The sequence below is a fragment of the Electrona antarctica genome (assembly GCF_951216825.1).
Source record: "Electrona antarctica genome assembly, chromosome: 12".
NCBI lineage: Eukaryota > Metazoa > Chordata > Actinopteri > Myctophiformes > Myctophidae > Electrona > Electrona antarctica.
Genome location: NC_136793.1, coordinates 22,652,255 through 22,674,360, shown reverse-complemented (window position 1 = coordinate 22,674,360; position 22,106 = coordinate 22,652,255). Strand labels below are relative to the sequence as shown.

The following is a 22,106-nucleotide window of genomic DNA, read 5'->3' as shown; positions in this document are numbered from 1 at the left end:
AGTGGACACCAGACAACCTGCCCAGCATGGAAAACACACGGTCAGTGGCCAAACACGCATACACTCGGATTGCACTGCGACACACGCGTGGCACGGAGAAACAACAACAGGACCACGTGGCTTTAGTCTCGAAAATTCTAGTAAAATAGAAAACGTTTCCAGATGAGCTACAAGGGAAGCCTCTCCTGTGTGATCAGCTGATAAAGCACACGACATCATATAGACTTTTCTCAAAAACACGGGTGGTGCATTGCTAAAGTGCCTGCCGAGTGCCGACCACTGACCACCGTGGAGGTTATAGGTTCAAATCCACCGTTCAGATCCATCGTGGTGCATCCGGCTTTGTCAGGCATCTACACAAACACAATTGGCTCGTGTTCAGGGGAGGGAAGGTGATAATTGTTACTGCGTGTAATCCTGTGGGCGGCACCTGTCAGCAGGGACTCAGGGAGTGTTGGGTGGGAGAAGTAGGACGAAAAAAGGCGGTGCGCATTGTTTTTAAAATGGACAGTGTGAACATGAGCAATTTCAGGATGTCTGCATAGGTTCAGATAACGTATGATGAATGAAATTAATAATAATAATTAACAGATGAATCGGTTATGAAAATAAGCATTAGTGGCTGCCATAAATGTATACATGGAGCATCCTGCAGGGGAGGTTAGTGGAACAGAAGAAGAAGATGAGAAACTAGAAAAAGTGCCCCTCGGGCCACCAGGCCAGGTCAGGTTGTGGCCTCCTGGTGGCGCTATAATAGGCCAATGTGAAAAGGGTGCCATTTCTTATTACGCCTTTGATGGCAATTGGATGATTTGAGGCATTTTGTTCCAAAAATGTGTTTTGCAAAAATCCACCTGTTGGTGGCGCTATAACAGGACAATGTGAAAAGGGTGGGTATATATTCTTCAGCCTAGTAGGAAAGTGTGTGAAAGATTGCACATAAATTGCCCACTGCGTTCATGATTAAAGGCTTTTTGTTCAAAACGGGCCAATCCTGCAAACTTTGAAAGCCAATGTTAGCCAATTACGATGGAATATGAAATATCGGACAGATCCGTCTTAAACACATGACTATAGAGATACTGTGTAACGATTTGTGGGATTTTCTGACAAAATCTGGAAGAGTAATAACAAAAAATGTGTTTTACAAAAGTTGGCCTCCTGGTGGCGCTAGAAAAGGCAGAAGTAAAAATGCAGGTCAAAGGTTTGTCCTTGGCCTCTAGGGAGTGTGCATGCAACGTTTCACGCAGATCGGTGCAGTTATAGATAGAAATTGTGAAAAGCTGCCTCATGGTGGTGCTATAACAACAATACATTTGGGGCAGAGGTTCATCGTTAGCATCTAGGGAGTGTGTGTTTGGCATCGACTGGGTTAACGGTGCCGGAGATTAGCTGTTAACGGACGGACGGACGGACACACACACGGATGGAGGGCAAAACATACTCTCTCCCCATGCCTTCGGCCTGGTGGAGACAACCAGGCAGGGACTCATGGAGACATAATATCACTCAACCCTCTTTAACCAGGAGTCTATAAATACATGACGACACAAGTATGCATGCATGCGCGCACACACACCCCAACAGGATGAAATGAGCAGCGCTCCTCTCCAAAACTTTAACTATGCATACCGAGCACACAACCCAGTTTATCCGTCAGAATGCTTTCTCCGTAGAGTCGTGTTCCTAAAATAAGTGATCTACAAGCTAACAACACTTCACATTGCAAGGCATTGTTGGCTTGTACATCTGTTCATTTTCGGCACGTGATTCCCTCCAAGCATACGATTACGACAGTACCCCAGCTCTCCCCATTATTTCCACTGAAAACGCTTAATCTTTCACATGATTTAGTACACTTGCCGACTGTTTCACAATGCACTCGTTTCAGGACTCTCCCGGTGAGATCACTTGAATGTATGTTTGATTGGTCCTGTAATTGCATGCTACAAAAGGACACAAACGCACACTCACACAGGCTTGCGCACACAGGCTGCACCACTTGATATAAATCTTAGCGCTTTAGGCAGAATCTTTTATGAAATTTTTTAAAAAATCCTCCTAATTTGTTTACATGCCAAGTGGCTGGTTAAGGTACTACATTACTACACGAGAACAACTGAAGTGGGTTTGGAAAGGAGAGCTCCATTATTTCATAATGCCACGGAACACTTCTGCGTTCAGGAAGCCAGACCCTGCCCACCACGGTTCACACGGTTGGTGTTGCCCTTTCTAGCGATAGGTTGTGTTTATGGATGATCACTGGAGGAGAAGGTGGCTCATGTCTCTTTAACTACCACTGCGCTTCACTGAAGCTATGTGGAACGTCTGACCAAATAGTTCAGGTAGTCACAACATCTCGAAGGCATATAGAACACCCACATTTAGTTCTTTGAACTCGCCCACCCAAACCTCTGAATGATATCATATTGTAGTTTTGGACAAGCCTAAATGAACACATTTAGTCTGTTCTGGTGTAGTATGCAATGGCTTGAGTTTCATCATATACCAGCCAAAGAGGAAATCTACATGCCATTGGCGGTTGGCGGATGTTAAAATTGTTCCCGGCTGTTGTAGTCCATTTGAAAAGCATGCCAGACCACCGGCATGGCCCTATAATACATACATACAATACTACAGCCTGGCCCTGACTAAAACAAAGTCTTCTTCCTCTCATTGCCTACAGAAGCTTATTCAACTACTCTCTGATGTTTTTCGTTTCAGCCTCCCTTTCTCTCTCTGCATCCCATGCTGTCAAGGCTGCCTGGCCATTGAATTCACTGAGTGGTTTATGAAACTCATCTAGGTGAGTGTTGAGTATAGGGAAAGGATCTGTTACTATAACAACTGAGTCAAAGGAAGGGTAGGGATTTCTGCATTTTGACACAAACAGGTGAGGATGATGATGATGATGGTGATAATGTGAGGTAGGGGTTGATAGGAGGAGCATAATTCCAGCAGGCATTTCTGTATGGAGGGCAGTCATTGACCGCAAAGCACAACTTCTCCCACCCAGCTCTTTGGAGCTCCGTTTCCTTCAATATGCAAGGCTTCTCGAGGCACTCTGACAAATCAATGCAGTTATACAACAGGTGGTTAGCGGGCCTCCGCCTCCTGCCAAGTGCCAACTACAGTTCCCAGTTGTATTAGCTGTTACTGAGCTGCTTACATTGTCCAAGGAAAATTACATAAGCATGCAATACTCTTTGATATGGAACTGGCAAATCATGAAAGGTGGGAAGTGTTTTTTCAAACACAAAATGTTTATTCTTCTATATTTGGACTGGTAGTAACTGAGAGCCGTTTTGATTATGTAAAGTTTTCACAAATTACTTGTACAGATCAAGCAAATACCACAATCTAAAGGATGTTGCATGTATGCTGTAATTGTACGTACGGGATAATATAGACGGTAGCTGTGCTGGTCATTATTGTCTCCACCAGGCCGAAGGCATGGGGAGAGAGTATGTTTTGCACTCCGTCCGTCCGTCCGTCCGTCCGCGTGTCCGTCCGTCCGGCTGTGACCAGCTAATCTCCGGCACCGTTAACCCGGTCGATGCCAAATTTTGCACACACACTCCCTGGATGCCAACGATGAACCTCTGCCCCAAAATGTCCAGAACGGCCTGTTATAGCGCCACCAGGAGGCCGCTTTGTGCAAAACAAGTTTTTGGACAGTACACCTACAGATTTTGTCCAAACATCACGCAAATTGGTACACAGTCTCTCTAGGGCAAGGGTTTTCAACTGATTATGAACCAGGGACCACCACCCTGACTGAGAATCAACCTGGGGACCACCACCCTGACTGAGAATCAACCTGGGGACCACTACCCTGACTGAGAATTAACCTGGGGACCATTGTTGTGTTGGGAGGGGGGATATGGGTGTGGTGTGGGGGAAAGAAATTAACCTTCCATATTAAACTCATGTTGCTGTTCATTGTAACTTACTCTATGAGTAAGCAGACACTTGCGATTGATTATGGGCACATTTCCTTATAATGGTGACTCAACCAGGCAAACCGGTACGGTTTTCCTTGAGATTCTAACTCACCTTTCTGTGGAAGTTCTTGACATCCGACTTCCCAGTAACTGACAACATCGACGCGTCATCGTTTGTCACCAGATCATTTACTGCATTGTTTCTTAACTTGTGGTCAATGCAATAAATCTTCACTTTCCTACATTACTAAATGCATGGTCAGGGACCACATGCAACACCTTCACGGACCACCAGTGGTCCATGGACCACCTGTTGAAAACCCATGCTCTAGAGCCATTCAACGAAAGGGGTCTTTCAGATTTCTCGGACTCCATCCTGATTGGCTAAGATTGGCTTCCAAAGTTCGCAGGAGTGCTCAGTTTCAAACAAAATGCTGCAAATCATGAACACATTGTGTGATTTCCGTGAAATTGTGCACGCACATTCCCACTAGGCAGAGGAAGAAATGCCACATGAACATTTTCAACTCAGCCTCATGGTGGCGCTATAACTGGCTGAAAAGTGTTTTTACCTCTAACTGCACGGCTCTGTGGATAACTTTGTATGCCAACTCCCTAGAGGCCAAGGAAAAACCTTTTCCTGGAATTTTTCACATCCGCTCTTTATAGCGCCACCAGGAGGCCGACATATGTCAAACACATTTTCTAATATTACTCCTTCAGATTTTATCCAAATTTCACGCAAATCGGTACACATGCTCTCCATAGTCATGTGATCAAGACGGGTTTGTTTGATTTCTCATAATCCACCCTCATTGGCTACGATTGGCTTCTAAACTTTTCAGGAGTAGCCCGCTTTGTACCCATTTTGTACAAATCGCCACAACTACTCAACGCAGCGTCCAATTGTGGTGAAACTGTGCATGCATATTCCCACTAGGCTTTGGAAGAAATGCCACTTGACCGTTTTCAAATCAGCCTCATGGTGGCGCTACAACAGGCCAAGCCGCGACACACACACACACACACACACACACACACACACACACACACACACACACACACACACACACACACACACACACACACACACACACACACACACACACACACACACACACACACACACACACACACACACACACACACACACACACACACACACACGTCACCTGGTGGAGACCTGTGCCCAGAAGGGCACTTTTTCTAGTTGGAAAATAAATCCCTACTGGGAGAAGCAGGACTGATTACAGCTGAGCAAATTACAACTTATGGCCCGACCCAACAATTTCGGGCCAAGAGAGATGCATACACGCACTACACTACTGACTACTGATTTCCACACCTCACCTGTTTGCTCCTGATTTATCCGTTTGATTCCTTATTTTTGATTATTTAATAAATTATATTTCCTGCGTCTCCCCTGTTTTTGTTTTGTTGTTGTGTCTTTGGCAACCCTAGGCCAAGGTCAACTCATAACAACCCTAGGCCAAGGTCAGAACTCATAACAACCCTAGGCCAAGGTCATACCTCATAACAACCCTAGGCCAAGGTCAGAACTCATAACAACCCTAGGCCAAGGTCATAACGCATAACAACCATGAATATGTTGTAAAGTCCCCCGGGATCATTGTGGACAATGTAACCGGTCACAGATCTCTAACCTCTCTCTTTCTCACACACTCCTGGTGCCAGTGATCTGTTCTGGCACAAAGGGACATGCAACACAGTGCAACACCCGCAGGACCCCTGCAAGCTCACGTACTCCCAGTGGTGGAACACACACACACACCCACCCACACACACACACAAAGGGAGTGCTGTGCACTCAGCTCGAGTGCACAAAGAAATCTCCAAACCTGTCTGCTCCCTTAACCACTTAAACACTATACTTCATTGACCGGGGTCCCCCAGTGTGGTCTACACTTGGTCCCGGTCATTTTTGTCCTCTACACCAAATGTCCGAAAATAGATGTAAAAGCTCACATCTGGCTTTTCGCCAGATGTTCGCCTGTTACGCCCAGAATAGGCACTCTACGGTTCATGTGGTTAAAACCTCTTCTTTAGAGAGGATGTTATGCCTATCCTGCCTGCAGGCTCCATTTGGATACCTCTGCCTTCCACCAGCCGTTTGAAATCACAGTTCAGGAGGATTAGCAGGGAGGGAGCTTGTCACCATGACATGGTCTACAGTACAGACTCGTACAACCCGCTTACGGCCATCACCAAGGTTCAAGTGCCATAACCTACATTATCACTGGCCTTGATAACTGGTATTTATTCTGTCCAATACCCACGGAGGTGAGAGTACCCCCCCCCTTCCCTTTCCAGCATTTATACTGTAACTAGCAGCTGCAGCAGCATATTACCATTATATATCAAGTCTCTCCAATTAAGCTCTGGCTTCCACAGCCCTTGTGCTGCCAGGGTGTCTCTGGAGTCCTTTCTCTGCAAAACAAGCCATCGCTGCAACTCGCATACCGTACATGCATACACAAGTGCGCGAACACACACACTGTACACACTCATAATTGAGGGCCCTAACGTGGCGGTTTATTGGGCTGGCGTGGAGCTCCTACAGTGCTTGTGAATTCACAAGATGCGTGTGGGAGAAAATAAGAGGTGGGGAAGAAGAGACTATGTGACTTGTGAGCATGTGTGTAGGTGTGTGCCCAGCAGCACGCACATAAATACAACAAACACACACTTAAGAGAGTTGCAGTACCATCCACTGTGTCACTGTGTTTTGTCATTTCTCATATTCCCTATTTAATATCGAATGGGTCCCGACTCCTGATGTGTCATAAATCAACATATTTGATTCATCTTGTATTGAGTCAGTTCTTGCCTTTGTGTTTATCTGTTGGTTCAGATGAATAACAGGTTAAAGGAGAATGGTGTGGTCTAGGATGTGTTTTTCATACTTTCACAGACCCCAATTACTCTGAGAGTGTACAAATGGAACCAAATGGACCCATAATGGAAAATGTTGTTACACTTGCACACTCTCAGCTACAGACCTTTAAGGTTCCATTTGGTTCCTTTAGCGAAAAGCCCCTGGAACCCCCTCAGGGAAGCCTTGGGTTGCCTAGACCCCACTTTGAGAATGACTGGTCTAGGATCAATGGCTGTGATCTGAATGACCGTGGTCATGTTAAGAGAGGAGTGTCACAAGGATTTTGTTTGGGATATTCTTTAGGACCCTCTACTACATCCTCTTAACTTTCCTCTCTGGGTGTACCTTACTTGTAACCAGGGGGGTTTCTAAAAGTGTTATCTTTGATAGTTGTAATAGAGTGATTGAATGTTTGTTGTCTCCACCAGGCCGAAGGCATGGGGACATTGGGGAGAGAGTTTCACACTATCTCTATAATCATGTGTTCAAGACGGATCTGTCCGATATTTCATATTCCATCTGAATTGGCTAACATTGGCTTTCAAAGTGTGCAGGATTGGCCCGTTTTTAACAAAAACCCTCAAATCATGAATGCAGCGTGCAATTTACGTGAAATCTTTCACAGACTTTCCTACTAGGCTAAGGAATATATCCCACCCTTTTCACATTGGCCTATTATAGCGCCACGAACAGGTGGATTTCTGTCTTTCTCTTAATGTATTGGCCTTGCAAACACACTTACATGTCTGACGAAGTGCTCCAGGGTGGCGTAGGCGATGGCGATCCCGTCGTGGGTGCTTGTGCCACGGCCTAGTTCATCCAGGATGACCAGTGAGCGCTCTGTGGCCTGGGCGATGATCTCTGAGGCCTCTGTTAGCTCCTCCATGAAGGTGCTTCGTCCCTTGTATATGTTGTCCGACGCCCCCATCCTGATCGCCGGGCCATGCGCATTGGGAGATAGGAGGGAGATTGGAGGAAGTGAATATCATATGAGACTAGATAATACTGGACTAGATATACACCCTTTGTGTGGCCAGAAATAGGGCCAACACAATATTGTTGTCAATTAACAACACTTGGGCCTAGGAGGTGGCAGAACTATCACATAGCCAAGAAAATGTAAAATAAATTGCTCTAAACAAACCATAGACCATAGACTTGGCTTCCATCCATGCTGTAATTTCAAAAGCCAGCCGTTGGAGGGGTTACAGCCCCTCAAAAACCAGGAGAGGATATGGAGTGTGTTGTCTAACCTCAACTGACTCCATGACGACGTCATCGAGTCAGCTCCATATATGGACACAAAAGGGCGGCATAGTGTCTGAGCAAATAGGCATAGGTTCTATTTTACGTCATGATGATGTATGATGATAAGAGCGCCCCTCACTTCACACGGGAGTGATCTTTTTGTTAAATAACAGATAACAGATTTGGCACAGCAGATTTTTTTGAGGGGCGCTCTTATCATCATACATCATTCATCATACATCAGCCAATCAAAATAATCACATTCCGTGCTACAAACACACACACAAAGCTGTGCATAGGAGGGGTTAGCGCCCCTCAAACAAATCTGCTGTGGAAATGGATCAAGTGAAAGTGATGTCTAGATTCTATTTTTATATTGTGATATAATTAAATCAGGGGATGCAGGGGCAGGGGAAACAGGTGGACCTCCCACAGTGGCTGTGCTGCTGGTCAAAGGTCATGGAGACATCTGTGCCCTTTCTCTCCCTCTCTCTCTCTCTGTCCTCACCGGTCTCCAAACGTCCAAAGATGCACAAGAGACATTCTTATTGTTCATAACACATTCACATGTCCTGCTGTTGTGTTGTATTTGGATAGATTCTGATTACATGCAGTGTGCGTGCATTACAAGCCTGCCTACTGTATATACTATATAGGCAAGGGACTCTCTAAATAGTAAGGAAATACCATGCACTGCACCTGTACTACCTTAGGCAGGGTCTGCTCTGCTAAAACCCAGAGTAATGACAGGGGCCATCACTGCATGGTATAGAACTAGCCATTCACAGGACGTGCAAGTTCTACAGGAGGTGACACATGAACGTAACACATGAGAGCAAAAAGGATTATGAAAGACAGGCAACACATTGGAGATTAACGGTTTGTGACAATGCAGACCGGCAAGCGTTTGGGGTGTGTCAATGCCCCGCCCCCAGGGCTCAAGGCTCAGCAAGAGCTTTTCCCCAGTGGCACTCAGAGCCATAAATATGGACATGGACAATATGAAAAAAAGAGGGATAACAAAATAAAAAATGTCTTCAAAAAAATACAAATTAAAAAACAAAATAAGGTCCGGGACCGCAATCTACACTGTAAAATCCTTAGTGTTAATTTAACTCAAGGCCTTGTTTCCTAACAATTTAGCGGGGGACGCAGCTAAATGGATCCCACCAAGGACCCTCTGGGGTCCCAGGACTGCAGGTTGAGAACCAGCGTATTACCTTAAGGATATAATAAAAAACTGCACACAATCTGGTATCTCTATGTACGGTGGTGGATGTCTGTGTTTGTGTCATCACCCAGGAATTGCACTTTCTTTCCCCTCATTAATTAAAAACAGATTTAACACATTTGCTTGGCACTGTAAAGTCTGAGTCTGTCTTGCACTGAGAAATTCTAGTGACATGTACTGACCTGACGTCAAAAGAAGTTAACAGCATATTTTCATGTCTCTCCCCTGGCTCCTGGATGCATCCAATTCCAAACCTACTGACCAAGCTTGGCATCCATCTTTCTACAGCTTATGGGACCAGCCCTACACCTAGGGCTCCTAACCACATGAACCCTATTGTTCCTATAAAAGGAAGGGGGCCTACTGTAGTACTGAGTACAGAGCCCTCGGGGACTCCAGTTAATGAAGTCAAGTTTAAGTGATTAACTAACCTTTTCCACTATCCTCCCATTATCGTTCAGAAACACAATCTAAGCCTTCCTGAGATGGCAGTCTCAAAGTTAAAAGCTTTCTTTTTCCAAAATATCCCCTAGGGTTAAAATCATTCAAAGTGATCTTTAAAACAAATCAAATAAACCATACAATTGATGTAGATGATCATTATACGAGGTAGGGCTTTAAGCAACTAGTAGACTAGAAAATCCACTAGTTGACCTCGTTGGTACTAGTTGACTAGTTGATAAGAAAAAAAAGAAAGAAAGAAGCTTCTTTTTTTTTTTTTTTCCGTTTTTGTAGGCCTCAAGATCAGTTTTTAAATGTACAAATATTATTATTAAAAAAAAAGGAAAAACCTTTTTTTTTTTTTTTACACAATAGGTAGGCCTAGTTAAACAACTAGTCTAGTAAACTAGGCAACTAGTCAACTAGTAAAAATCACTAGAAGTGAAAGCCCTAATACGAGTTGATACTGTCTGTGTGTGTGTCACGCTGTAACACCACCCGTCCGCCATCAGAGGGCAAACGATTGGGAGCAAACCAATACGAACTGAAATTGGAAGATACAGGTCTCTCTGTGTGTGTGCTTCGTTCGCTTCCCGCGTTTACGCGTCTTACTTGTATCACACAATGTGATTGGTTGATAATTTGCACATCACACCACAGCTAAGAACTAGAAACGTGCGTTTCTCCGATCACCAGGCTGGGTAGCCTACCCACTACCCAGGGCTGTCAGTCGTTGTGGTTGAGTGAGAAAGCTGCAGAAGGAAATAGAGTACAACAGATGGGTGTTTCTGTTGCCCCTTTGGGCAGAAGTGAAAGCGTTTTGGAGGTGTGCTCTATATATTGCATGTTGCGTTGAAGATATAATATATTGCACTACTCATTGTACAAAAACATATAATATATGTTGTTTAAGTTGTTTAACGCACAAGGCCCCCCTCTCTTTTTCTAAATAAACAATCTACTTGGACTGGCCACCGGCGCCATTCATCGTTTTTTACATTCTTCCCAAAACTATCTTTATTGGTCATATGAGGACGGGAGGGCCTTTAAGTTAGAAGCGGTGTAGGCACTGTATAGGGCGGCACTAGGGTCGGCCTACACCGCTTCCCTCTCACTGCGATCAGCAAATACAGGTCAACTACCCACCCTTTCAATGCATTAGGCCACCTTAGACTCTTCACCCTCCTGCCTCCCAAGCTCTGGAATTACTTCTGACATCCCCCGCTGGTTGGCAAACACCCTCCTTAACCCTAGTTGAGATTGCGTGAATCTCGTTTGTGTCCGAGCATAGGCATAACTACGGCATGGTAACGCCCCGCCTGCCTGTGATTGGCCTACCGACACTGCCCGTCTTGACTGTCCTCCGAGACGCGAGGTTACTCCGTGGTGAGATTGAGAAATAAATAATAATAACAAGAGAATGACAGCTTGGCACGCGCGACAGAATGCAGCCTTGTAACTAACTTGTAAGTTTTATTTTTGTAGAAGAGGCACTCCGTAATATGATTTGGGTGTGTTCTAAATAAAGTGTTAGTGTTGATTATCGTGTATTAATCTAATTATAGTTAACTATTACTATTACACTAAAAAAGATAAAGATGAAGGGAAAATAGACCTTTTTATAGTACAATAATGTTTCAAGTTACACATACAAACAAATTACACAATAATCAACACAAACACTTTATTTTACAATACACCCAAATCAAATCATATTACGGAGTGCATGTTCAATCAATTATTCCATCAAAGCAAACGGTATAAACAATATTAGTTTGCCTCTTCTACAAAAAAATAGTTTGTTTGTTTGTCATGTTTGTTTGTCTTGTATCATACCGTATTTACCACCACGGAGAGTAACCTCGCATCTGACTATCCAGCATTATATCCACCTCGGAGGACAGTCAAGACGGGCAGTGTCGGTAGGCCAATCACAGGCAGGCGGGGCGTTACCATGCCTATGCTCGGACACAAACGGAATTCACGCGTTGCGATACCATTCTACCATTCCTAACCTCTTGCAGTTACTACCTGGTCTGCACTTCCTGTTGGTTGACAGATGCTGGGCATGTTTCTTAAGCGTCCTTCCCAAATACTTCTTAACATACCCTTTTGTTCCCCTAGCACTCTAATTCCTTGAACACCTACTATTATACAGTATTGTATTGTAATATTCGTGGCAATTATTCTGCCCACATACTGTACTTTGTTAGTTGCTCTAGAAAACAGCCAGTGCTGTCGCCTCACAGCATCCCGCTGGGGATGCTGTGGGCGCTGGGGGCGTGCCCATACCCGAGGCGGGGTTGGCGAAAGGTCCTTTCTGTGTGGAGTTTTCTCCCCGTGTCCCCTAGGGTAGATACCCTCACAAAAACATGCAGTAATCCTGGTCTCTAAACTACCTCCCCCTGGCCAGCCGGGACGCCTGATGGAGAGGAAAGGAACTGGTCGGAATAACGTGTTCCTTCCACGCGCTACGTCCAGCCGGTGAAATTCCCCCGCCAGGTGAAAAGAAGCAGCTTGGACTCCTCATGCATAGAAGGAAGCATGAAGTCAGTCCGCTGCCCCCCCCAGGTTGGCAGAGGAAGTGTAGCTAGCACCCAGGATTACGTACATTAGATAATTGACACTGGGTGAAAAAATGGGTTGCAAAATCGTGTGATAAACAATAAAAAAAGAAAATGGAAAACAGCCTCTGCTACACATCTACATTGTAAATAGGAAGAAATAAGTTGCACTTTGGTTGATCTTACGCCAAAATCGCAAATCAATTTGACATTTTAAAAATTATTTTATAATTATTATATATCGTCGGGGCATTATGTTATTTGTGACCTAAGTCTATGCACCCACATACAGTATGCCTAAATCACACCTATTGTGATGTCACCATTATATAAAAAAACGAATGAGTTGTTGACTGAAACAGGGTAAATATAATTCAGTGTAAATATGATTTAAGAAAAGCCAGGCAGGTAGATTGTAGACATAGTATTGTGGTTTGCATCTTTTAAAAGGAGAATTCCGGATTAGCCGTTTTGTTTAACAAGCCTGAGTCCCAGCGTGCATGATTTGAGCTGCGCTCCACTCTGCATGTTATTGTTCTTTCACCTCTTCTACCACTGTTTGTTGGATATAATAAACTCAGATTACGGTAAGAAAGGCACTGGTCTGGAATTCTCCTTTATTATGTTGTGAGGTGGATTCCCTGTAAATAAGTTATGTCTGTACTCTGTAATTATGCACACAGTAAATTGCTGTTGCAAGCTTTTATTTCTATTTCATTTGCAACTTACTGAATAAATGGTTTCACAATCACATGCATGCCATTTTATAGAATATACTTGACACACTGCAGGCGTGCCGACAGCGAGTGCCTGCGCGGAGCAGCCGATGGCCTTGCACGTCAACAGCTTTTGAGTTGGCAAGCCATGGTGGAGCTTCATAGATACAACGAAGTATAAATAAGGCTTTACATGTCTGAAGGATTGCTCTCTCTATTGTGGGTGTCAGTGTGCTTATTTGCCTCATCCAAATTGCCTGGGGGCTTTTGGACTATTCAAATTGCATCGGGTGAGGGACTATTCATATTCCCTAGAGATTATGAATAGCACCTCATTATAATGCACGCACACACACGCACACACAGAGTATAAAGAACAGTCTATATGTAATCAGATGTAATAAAGAAAATGTCTAATAATATCGAAGACCGAATTGACTCTGATTGATTAGCCTATAAAAGTCAATTTAATTTATAAAGCATATTCTACAGTTTGATATTTGACACTGCAAGTTCTAATATATAAATCAAGTAAATTGGCAGAAAACAGTCAAGCTTTGAAAGCAGAGATTATTGCTCTGGCATATACTCATTTAGTCTAATGGTTTGTTTTCCCAAAGGTGCCCAAAAGTTTAATTAGTGACCTTTTCCTACACTATGTGCTCTTAATAAACCTCTATTATTTAACTCTCTGTTGTGCTCACTCTCACTCTCACTCTGCATTTTAGCATTAGTGAAAATGTGTCCGACTGTCTGTCTACTGTATATGCAATTGTACCGAAGAAGGCAAGTTGAAAATGAGCTTTATTCGTCCGTAATACATTCATCAAAAAGTCAGATCTGATTAATTTTAGATTAAGTTCTTCCAGTTCACCAATTCTGCCTCAAAAACAGAACAGAGATCACAAATAAGTTTCACTAGACATACTGTACATTCCCGGCCGACCCTAAGTCCAGGATCAAGCTGAACTACGCTCAAGTTTTCCCCTAATATATTATATATACCCACAGGCAAAAAAGTCACTTGTCTGGTGCACGAGCACACACAAAAACTGTAAGTTGGTTTTGGTGAATACATGTTTGAATATATATGAATATGGAGAGAATGTCGTCCGTGTGCAGCTCTGCCCCAAATCTTTTAAATTGGCCTGGTATAGTGCCACCATGAGGCCGATGTTTACAAAAAGAATATTTTGCTACAACTCAAATGGCTTTTGTCCAAACCTCACGCAAAACGGTACACATCTCTGTAGTCATCATCAAGTCATCAAATCATGCAGCGTCTGATTGCCATGAGACTGCACGCACACTAACAAAGGTAATAGAGCATGCACATCCACTCTAGCCCAGGTGCTGGACAAATGGCAGTACAAGAGAAAAGAGTCTGCAACACTGGTAAGGAATAACTCAGCTCCACTGGTTTATTAATTCAACGTTTCGAAGATCCCAGTGATCGAAACGTTGAATTAATAAACCTGTGGAGCTGAGTTATTCCTTACCACTGCATGCACACTCCCTCTCTAGGCCAAGGAGGAACTGCCACCCCAAATGTTTCAAATCGGCCTCATTGTGGCACTACAACAGGTCTATGACACAGCCCTGGGTCACAGTCTGTGAGCCAAACCGTGGCTCATGGCTCATTGCCCCTATAGTATCCATCTAGTACAGAGCTATGGGCCATGGCTTGGCTGACGCAGTATACATTAGGTTTTAGTGAGTAGAGGCCATCAAGGTCACTGGTTCGCTCAACGGTTCACCGGTGTCGAAGTTAATTAATAAAGTTCCACTTTTAAAAACATACATACTCACGCACACACAAGACACGTGCACACATTACCCTTGTCACAACCGTGAGACAAGGTCGACTTACAAGAGTCTTTACACCAAGAAAAGATAAAACAGACAAAACTCTGAACTCAAACTCTGCACACTGAAGCTCCATCAACTAGTCTGTCTTTTGCTGTCTTACTTGACCTTCACCATGATTGTCAAACGGCCAACCACGGGTGCTGCTGGTTACCATGGCTGCAGCACACGCCAAATAGAAGAGGGGCGTGACTGCTGTGGCAGACATGCCATCGCATTTCATCAGACAATTTGTATAATGTGTGTGTGTGTGTGTGTGTGTGTGTGTGTGTGTGTGTGTGTGAGAGAGAGAATCAAGCTCTGGGGACATGATGTCAATCAGGTATATATGCAAGACAGCTCCCATGAGGCGGACATACAGTACAGGCAGCTCTGGGTCACACTGTATCTGCTGTGTGCACTGATGAGAAGTGTTGCAGAGAAAGCACAACCAGCCAAGCCAACCAAGGCAGCTACTGTCACCGAGTCCCTCCTCCTGTCAAACAAGACACTGGAAATAGACGCAGTCTTGTCGTCACCTCGCATTCTCACCACCTTCCTCTTCCGTAAGTTCATGTTTATCAAAATCGCACACATTGTGGCGAAGAAGCCCTACTCCGACATTGACACGAGTTGATTGTGGGAATTTAAATGATCCATCCCCTCTTTTGACTTCTGATGGTGCTGCGATTTATTTATTTTTTGATTGCCTTATTAGTATTAGTCCAATGGGCTCCACTCAGCTGATGCCTGCTCAGATGGCTATGATGAGAGCTCAGGGAGGTTAAGGAAATGATAGCCTGTCGCTGCATCAGAGCTGAATAATGTAGACCAGCGGTTCTCAAACCTTTCTGGCTCAGGTCACACCTGGAAGTGGAAATAACTTTTTCATCCACAGCACCCCTGAATTACACGGTTACTTTATAGCACCTTACATTTATGTCATATTACGGTATATGTAATATGTCACGCTTTCCCCCAAAGATGAATGAATGAATGAAGTATGTCACAAGGAAAACTCAGTTTCCATTAAGACAGATTGAACATAACTTTATACTTGACATTTAAGCAATTGAAATCCCAGCATCACTATTCTGGGGGGGAACATTCACTGATCTACAAGCTCAGATCGGCTATTTTTGGCAAAGAGGTTTGATGTACTGTAGATTTAAAAAGAACGCAAGTACAGTGCAACTACTGTGAGAATCGCTGAGGTAGAAAGCTCAGCTATAGCTCTAATCTTCACTCCCATCTACAGACCCATACAAGAGAAAGCATAACAAGCAAGCACATAACGTCTGCGGCTCTCCTGGAAGTTTCCAACTTTACACACGTTTAAGTAATGTATAAAATGTGTACGTCTGAAAATAGCAGATCTACAAACTCACAACGTAGACTTGTAGAACGTCTATTTCTAAATAGACAAAGTTTATATAGGACTGAAGTTGTTAATGTGTGAAGTTTTGAAAATTGGAAATACTCAAAATTGTACTTAAGTACAGTACTTGAGTACATGTACTTAGTTACTTTCCACCACTGATTCCTTTATGCTTGTGGATTCGCTCCACACTTGCTGATTAAAGGCATGTGCCGTGGAACGCCAAGAGTCTAAGCGGCACCACATGGCATGGGCATCTGACTCAATCCCCAGTGGCACAAACAAAACATGGCACAGACACACTTACGCTCTAACCGTTGTCACTGCTTGCAAGGAGCTGAACGAGCAGGTTGGATACACGCATTCCCCACTCGCTTAGCATCAGAATCAACTTTATTGTCACATCACAGTTTTACAAGTATAAAAATGTAAATTAAATTAAATTTGTTTTTGTGCATAGTTCCCATCGTGTTATTTTTTCCAAGAAACAAAGAAAGGGAGGAGGGGTGGTGGGTGGGGTGGGGTAGGAGATCAAGGCAAGAAAAAGAAAAAAGGGAATTTCGACACACACACACACACACACACACACACACACACACACACACACACACACACACACACACACACACACACACACACACACACACACACACACACACACACACACACACACACACACACACACACACACACACACACACACACACACACACACACACACACACACACACGACTCCTTACAAAAGATGTACTATGGGGCCGGTCAGCCTTGTTACCCTCACAGTACCCACATAGGAGTTTGTTACTTACATTGAAAAACACGCTATTGGCAACGGTACGATCCTCACTTCTCGCATTTCTGGGCATTATCCACTCCCTCCCAAAATACATCCCAGCTTTAAGAATAGCTTAAAGCTTTAAGAAGAGCTTAACGCTTTAAGCAGAGCTTAAAGCCGTAAAGCACAGCATAATCACTGCTAAGAGACCACCGTCCATTAAAACAGTGGTTCTCAAAGGCCCCTTTTCCACCACCGTTGAACCGGTTAGGTTATTTTTTCCCACCTAATATTGAACCAGTTAAGAGTGTTTCCACTGAAGATGAATTGGTTCACAAACCTAAAAGTAGTTTAAAATGGGGGTCTGGTCCATGGCCAAATACATATTCATTTGGGGGTCCGGTCCATGGCCAAATACATATTCATTTGGGGGTCCGGTCCATGGCCAAATACATATTCATTTGGGGGTCCTAATGGGAGTCCGGTCCATGGCCAAATACATATTCATTTGGGGGTCCGGTCCATGGCCAAATACATATTCATTTGGGGGTCCGGTCCATGGCCAAATACATATTCATTTGGGGGTCCTAATGGGGGTCCGGTCCATGGCCAAATACATATTCATTTGGGGGTCCTAATGGGGGTCCGGTCCATGGCCAAATACATATTCATTTGGGGGTCCGGTCCATGGCCAAATACATATTCATTTGGGGGTCCTTGACATGAAGAAGTTTGAGAACCACTGTTGTCAAGCACAAGCATAATCACTGTCCATTGTCCATTAAAGGGCCTTTTCAATACATAATTTTACATTCTACTTCCTTTTGCTGTTTCCATAACAACCGTGAAGAGATGGGAGAATGTGCTCTATAACCTTCAGGACTCCATACCAATAGGAACCCACATGAATGCCTTCTGTCTCACATGCGCGCGTACAGTACAAGTATGCGCGCATGTGAAAGTTCAAGGAGGACCAGATTACAACAAAAATAAAAGCCCTGTCATAGAGACAACACAACACACACGCTCTCACAACTATGAACAGTGGGCAGAACGAACAGTCACAAAACATCTTTATGAGGGTTTAAATTTACCCACTTTCTGTTTGCTTCATTCCATGCTCACCGATCAATCAATCACATGGATCAAATCAGGCAGGAGATCCTATTGGACACCTACGCAGTGTCTCTCTATCCTGGATGTCTCATTACCGTCCTCACTGGTGATGCTCGCTCCCAGGACCACTCTAGCCTGATTTATGCTACTTATACACACATTGAAAATAGCAGATGTACAAGCTCCCAATGTGTTGCTCTGCGACCTGTTGTGAGCTTGTACATTAGGGGCTATATCTTGCGCCACCCCTTAACCCTTATCCCTAAACCCATTTGCCATTTTTTACTATTTTAAAAAACCTTTTAAAATAGCTCAAATAGCCGATCTACAAGCTCACAATGTCTCGATGTAGATCAGCTAGTTGAACTATTTTAAAAGGTTTTTCAAAATAGTAAAAAATGGCAAATACTGTAAGTTTAGGGATAAGAGATAAGGGTGGCGCAAGATGGAGCCCTATGTATTTTCAGTGTGAGACACCGGCCCGCACCTACGTATAAATCAGGCATCTCTCTATCTCTATCTCACAGTCGCACACACGCTCTAACACAGAAAATGAAGCCATGTTGTTCATATTATACTAGAGAGTAGAGGTGGCATGGATGGATCATCAGTTCAGTTCATCATGTTGAAAAGTCGTAGTTTATATCTCCTGGTTTGGTGGATGGAATTCACGAGAAAAGACACAGAGTGTGTGTGTGTCTGTGTTTCACGCTTTACATAGATTGTGCATTACATAATGTATGTAATGCATAGACCAAGTACAGTTGCAAGAGGGTTTTAGTAATTCATTGCCCAGCCATTCACACACCTTTCCTTTACAGAGACGGCAACATTTCTTCACCATTGTGAATTTATTGCCTTTGATTTGAGCACTATCGTCATGAACAGGAAATACAGAAAGATGGATGGACGAACACAGATGAGACAGTAGCGTCAATAAGGAGTGGGTTTACTTATCCAAGACTAATAACAGTAAGATTGATGCTGGCCTATAAATTGTCTTGCATGTACAGCATGGGGGTGTAGAGAGGACAGACCACAGCCATTAAAATGGAATGCCTAATGTTATGTATTCATTCTCTGCCAAAACACCTGGCCAAGCCAAACTCAGGTCTGAACCTACAGTACATTACCTCTAGTTACAGTATATACCATGCAAATTCCCCCAAAACACGCACAAATTCCCCCAAGACACGCACAAATTCCCCCAAAGGACAGAGACAGAGCAGATACACACATGCATACAAACACACAGATCCTCTAGTCCAAACAACAAACATTGAACGCGCACACACACGCACGCGCACGCACGCACGCACACGCGCGCGCACACGCACGCACACGCACACGCACACACACACACACACACACACACACACACACACACACACACACACACACACACACACACACACAGTACTTTCCCCAATGTATTCACACGTAAGACCATGCTTAAATCTGCAAAACAGACAATTACACACATCTGCAAGTCATTAGGCCTAATTACATAGAGTAGTAAAGGCCGAATAACGGAGATCGTATACTGGCCTATGTTTCCACAGTAACATGCAGTCAGCACTGGAAAGTCAGCACATACGTGCTTCATGCTGAGACCACGCGCTAATAATGTAGTGAACAATCATCATCAAAAAGAAATGAACGTTCGCTCCGACAACAGCATTTTTCCCCCCTTGGAGGCTCCCCGGAACTATGGCGGTATGTCCAGTGGCACAGCAGAGCGCTCTCTCCATCAAATAAAGCCAGAGACATGTGATGTTATGTTATATGTGTTGTGCAGTGTGCGTGCACTAGCAGATATAGAAGCTCACAATACGTCACACACACTGCTTGTGAGCTTGTAGTCCGTGAGTGACTGTGTGACACTGGTACGCAACCAAACCAGCTGTTACTCTGGTTCACAGCAGTCCCCCGCGCACATTATCCACCTGTCTGGGGAATCGGGATGAAGGGGCATTATGGGATTAGGAGGGGATTCAAGTGTAGTTTATACTAGCCTCGCGTAGCGATACGGTACCAATATCACTGTGTGGATATTAGTCTCGTCCCTCTCAGCATTAGATTGTTTTCCCGCAATGTCCCGCCCCATATTTGCATACTGGGCCCTGGTTGGTTATAGCCCGGTTCCAGAGGAATCTAGTTGGCTCGTCACCACTTCGGCCGTGAAGTCCTCCCACAATTGAGAGGGGCCAGACTTAAAGGGACACTTTTACAAAAACACCCTTTTTGCAAAAAAATATATGTTAATTACGTTTAGAAGATTTAGAACACTTTCCTGTTCCCATAATGCTTTGGTGCACTGCTCCTCCTTGTGGATAGGGGGAGGGCTGTCTTACTGAGACAACATGTAGTCCAGGAAGTAAGTGATCCCAGTGTCCATGACATCAGAGACCCTGGGCTCACTGCTAAAATCTAAAATATTACACACATGTAAAGACCCCCAGGAAAGTGTTCTAAATCTTCTAAACGTCATTAACATATGCAAAAAGGGTGAAGTTTCCCTTTAATCTGCCTGGGGCAAATTAATATGCATTGCAAAGGCAGATGAAGGCTGGCTACACGAGACTATGTTTATACTCCATCGCGTCGCTTGCCGAAAATAACTGATCAACAAGTTAACAACGCATCGTGAAGCGACAGAGCACTACAGAGTATAAAGGTTTAAGCCTGTCTGAATGCTCCCAAAAATTAAAGCGCCCATATGCACACATTTAAAAGCAGAGGAAAAAGCCTGAGACTTCTCCGTCACCTGTGTTTATGTGTGTGCGTTTCAGTGAGTGCTGTATACAATTAGCATCCGTTTACAACATGTACACTCATTTTACATGTGGATGTATGTAAATGTGTGTGTTCATACCTGGTGTAGATGCCATCCAGGATGCCCAGCTGAGCCTCAGTCGCCGGCACGTACGAGCCCATCTGGGCCATGACACAGATCATGGCTACCTGCCGAATGTAGGAGCTCTTGCCCCCCATGTTGGGCCCTGTTACTATCATAGTCCTCCTACCTTCACCCTGCAAAGGACAGGACAGGACAGGACAGGACAGGACAGGACAGGACAGGACAGGACAGGACAGGACAGGTTCACATGCGTCAGCTGAGGAGGTGGGTGGACTGAGCACTTGGCTCCTCTTCCTCTTCTTGGCTTGTGCTCCAATTGCAAGATTAACCTAGCCTATGCGCCCACTCCACCAGTGAGTGAGCATGTGTGTATGAGGAGCGTGCGTGTCTGTGGTCCCAACTTTGTTTTGGAATTTCTCTGAGTGAGTAAGCGAGTGAACGTCTGTGCTCTGTCACTGTGTGTGCATGTAGGTTTTGTTTGTGTACACATGCTCAACTCAAACCACTCAAACCCCATATACTTAGTTGACCAGAGCTCCCCGGGACTCTCTATAGTAGGCCTGTTCCCTTTTTCTCTCTACAGTCTACACTAATATCTTTGCCGAAAATAGATCAGCTTGTAGATATGCAATTTTTGCCAAATTTCACCCCAGAATAGGGATGCTAGCGTAAGTGCCAAGTGGTTAACTCAACTTTATTGTCACATCACAGGTTAACACGTGTAAAAGCCGGTGAAAAACTCCATCATTTACGGGAAAAAAATAATAGAGGAAAGAAGAAATATACTGTGCCATGCATGAGTACCTGTAGTTCAGTGTTGTTGGGAACATATTGATGTTGTTCTCCCATGAGCTGGTCTATGACAGGATGCCTGCCGTCCCGGATCACAATCTGATGGCGGTTCTCATACACCTCAGGCCTAAAGGCAAAAATCACACACCGTCAGGTGCACACACAAACGCAAAACACATACTCAAAGGTCCTTGCAGACTGGTGCGTTTTTCGGATTTCACGAGGCATTTTTCCACTGTTTTTTCAGAAAGCACACCCAGTCTGTAAGGACCTTTAGACGTAGAACATCAACAGAGTAA

General features: G+C 44.2%; 1 protein-coding gene across 3 annotated transcripts in view; it reads right to left on the bottom strand.

The window, feature by feature from the left end:
* The window catches only part of msh3 (mutS homolog 3 (E. coli)), a 57,911-nt gene that overhangs the window by 8,373 nt on the left and 27,432 nt on the right, over positions 1-22,106 (bottom strand). For all 3 annotated transcript variants that reach the window (XM_079515698.1, XM_079515696.1, XM_079515697.1), the window contains 3 exons: positions 21,820-21,934; positions 21,031-21,188; positions 7,583-7,769 (listed from right to left, as the gene is read on the bottom strand). In XM_079515698.1, coding sequence (XP_079371824.1) covers positions 7,583-7,769; positions 21,031-21,188; positions 21,820-21,934 — 460 coding nt within the window. The remainder of the gene's footprint in view (positions 1-7,582; positions 7,770-21,030; positions 21,189-21,819; positions 21,935-22,106) is intronic.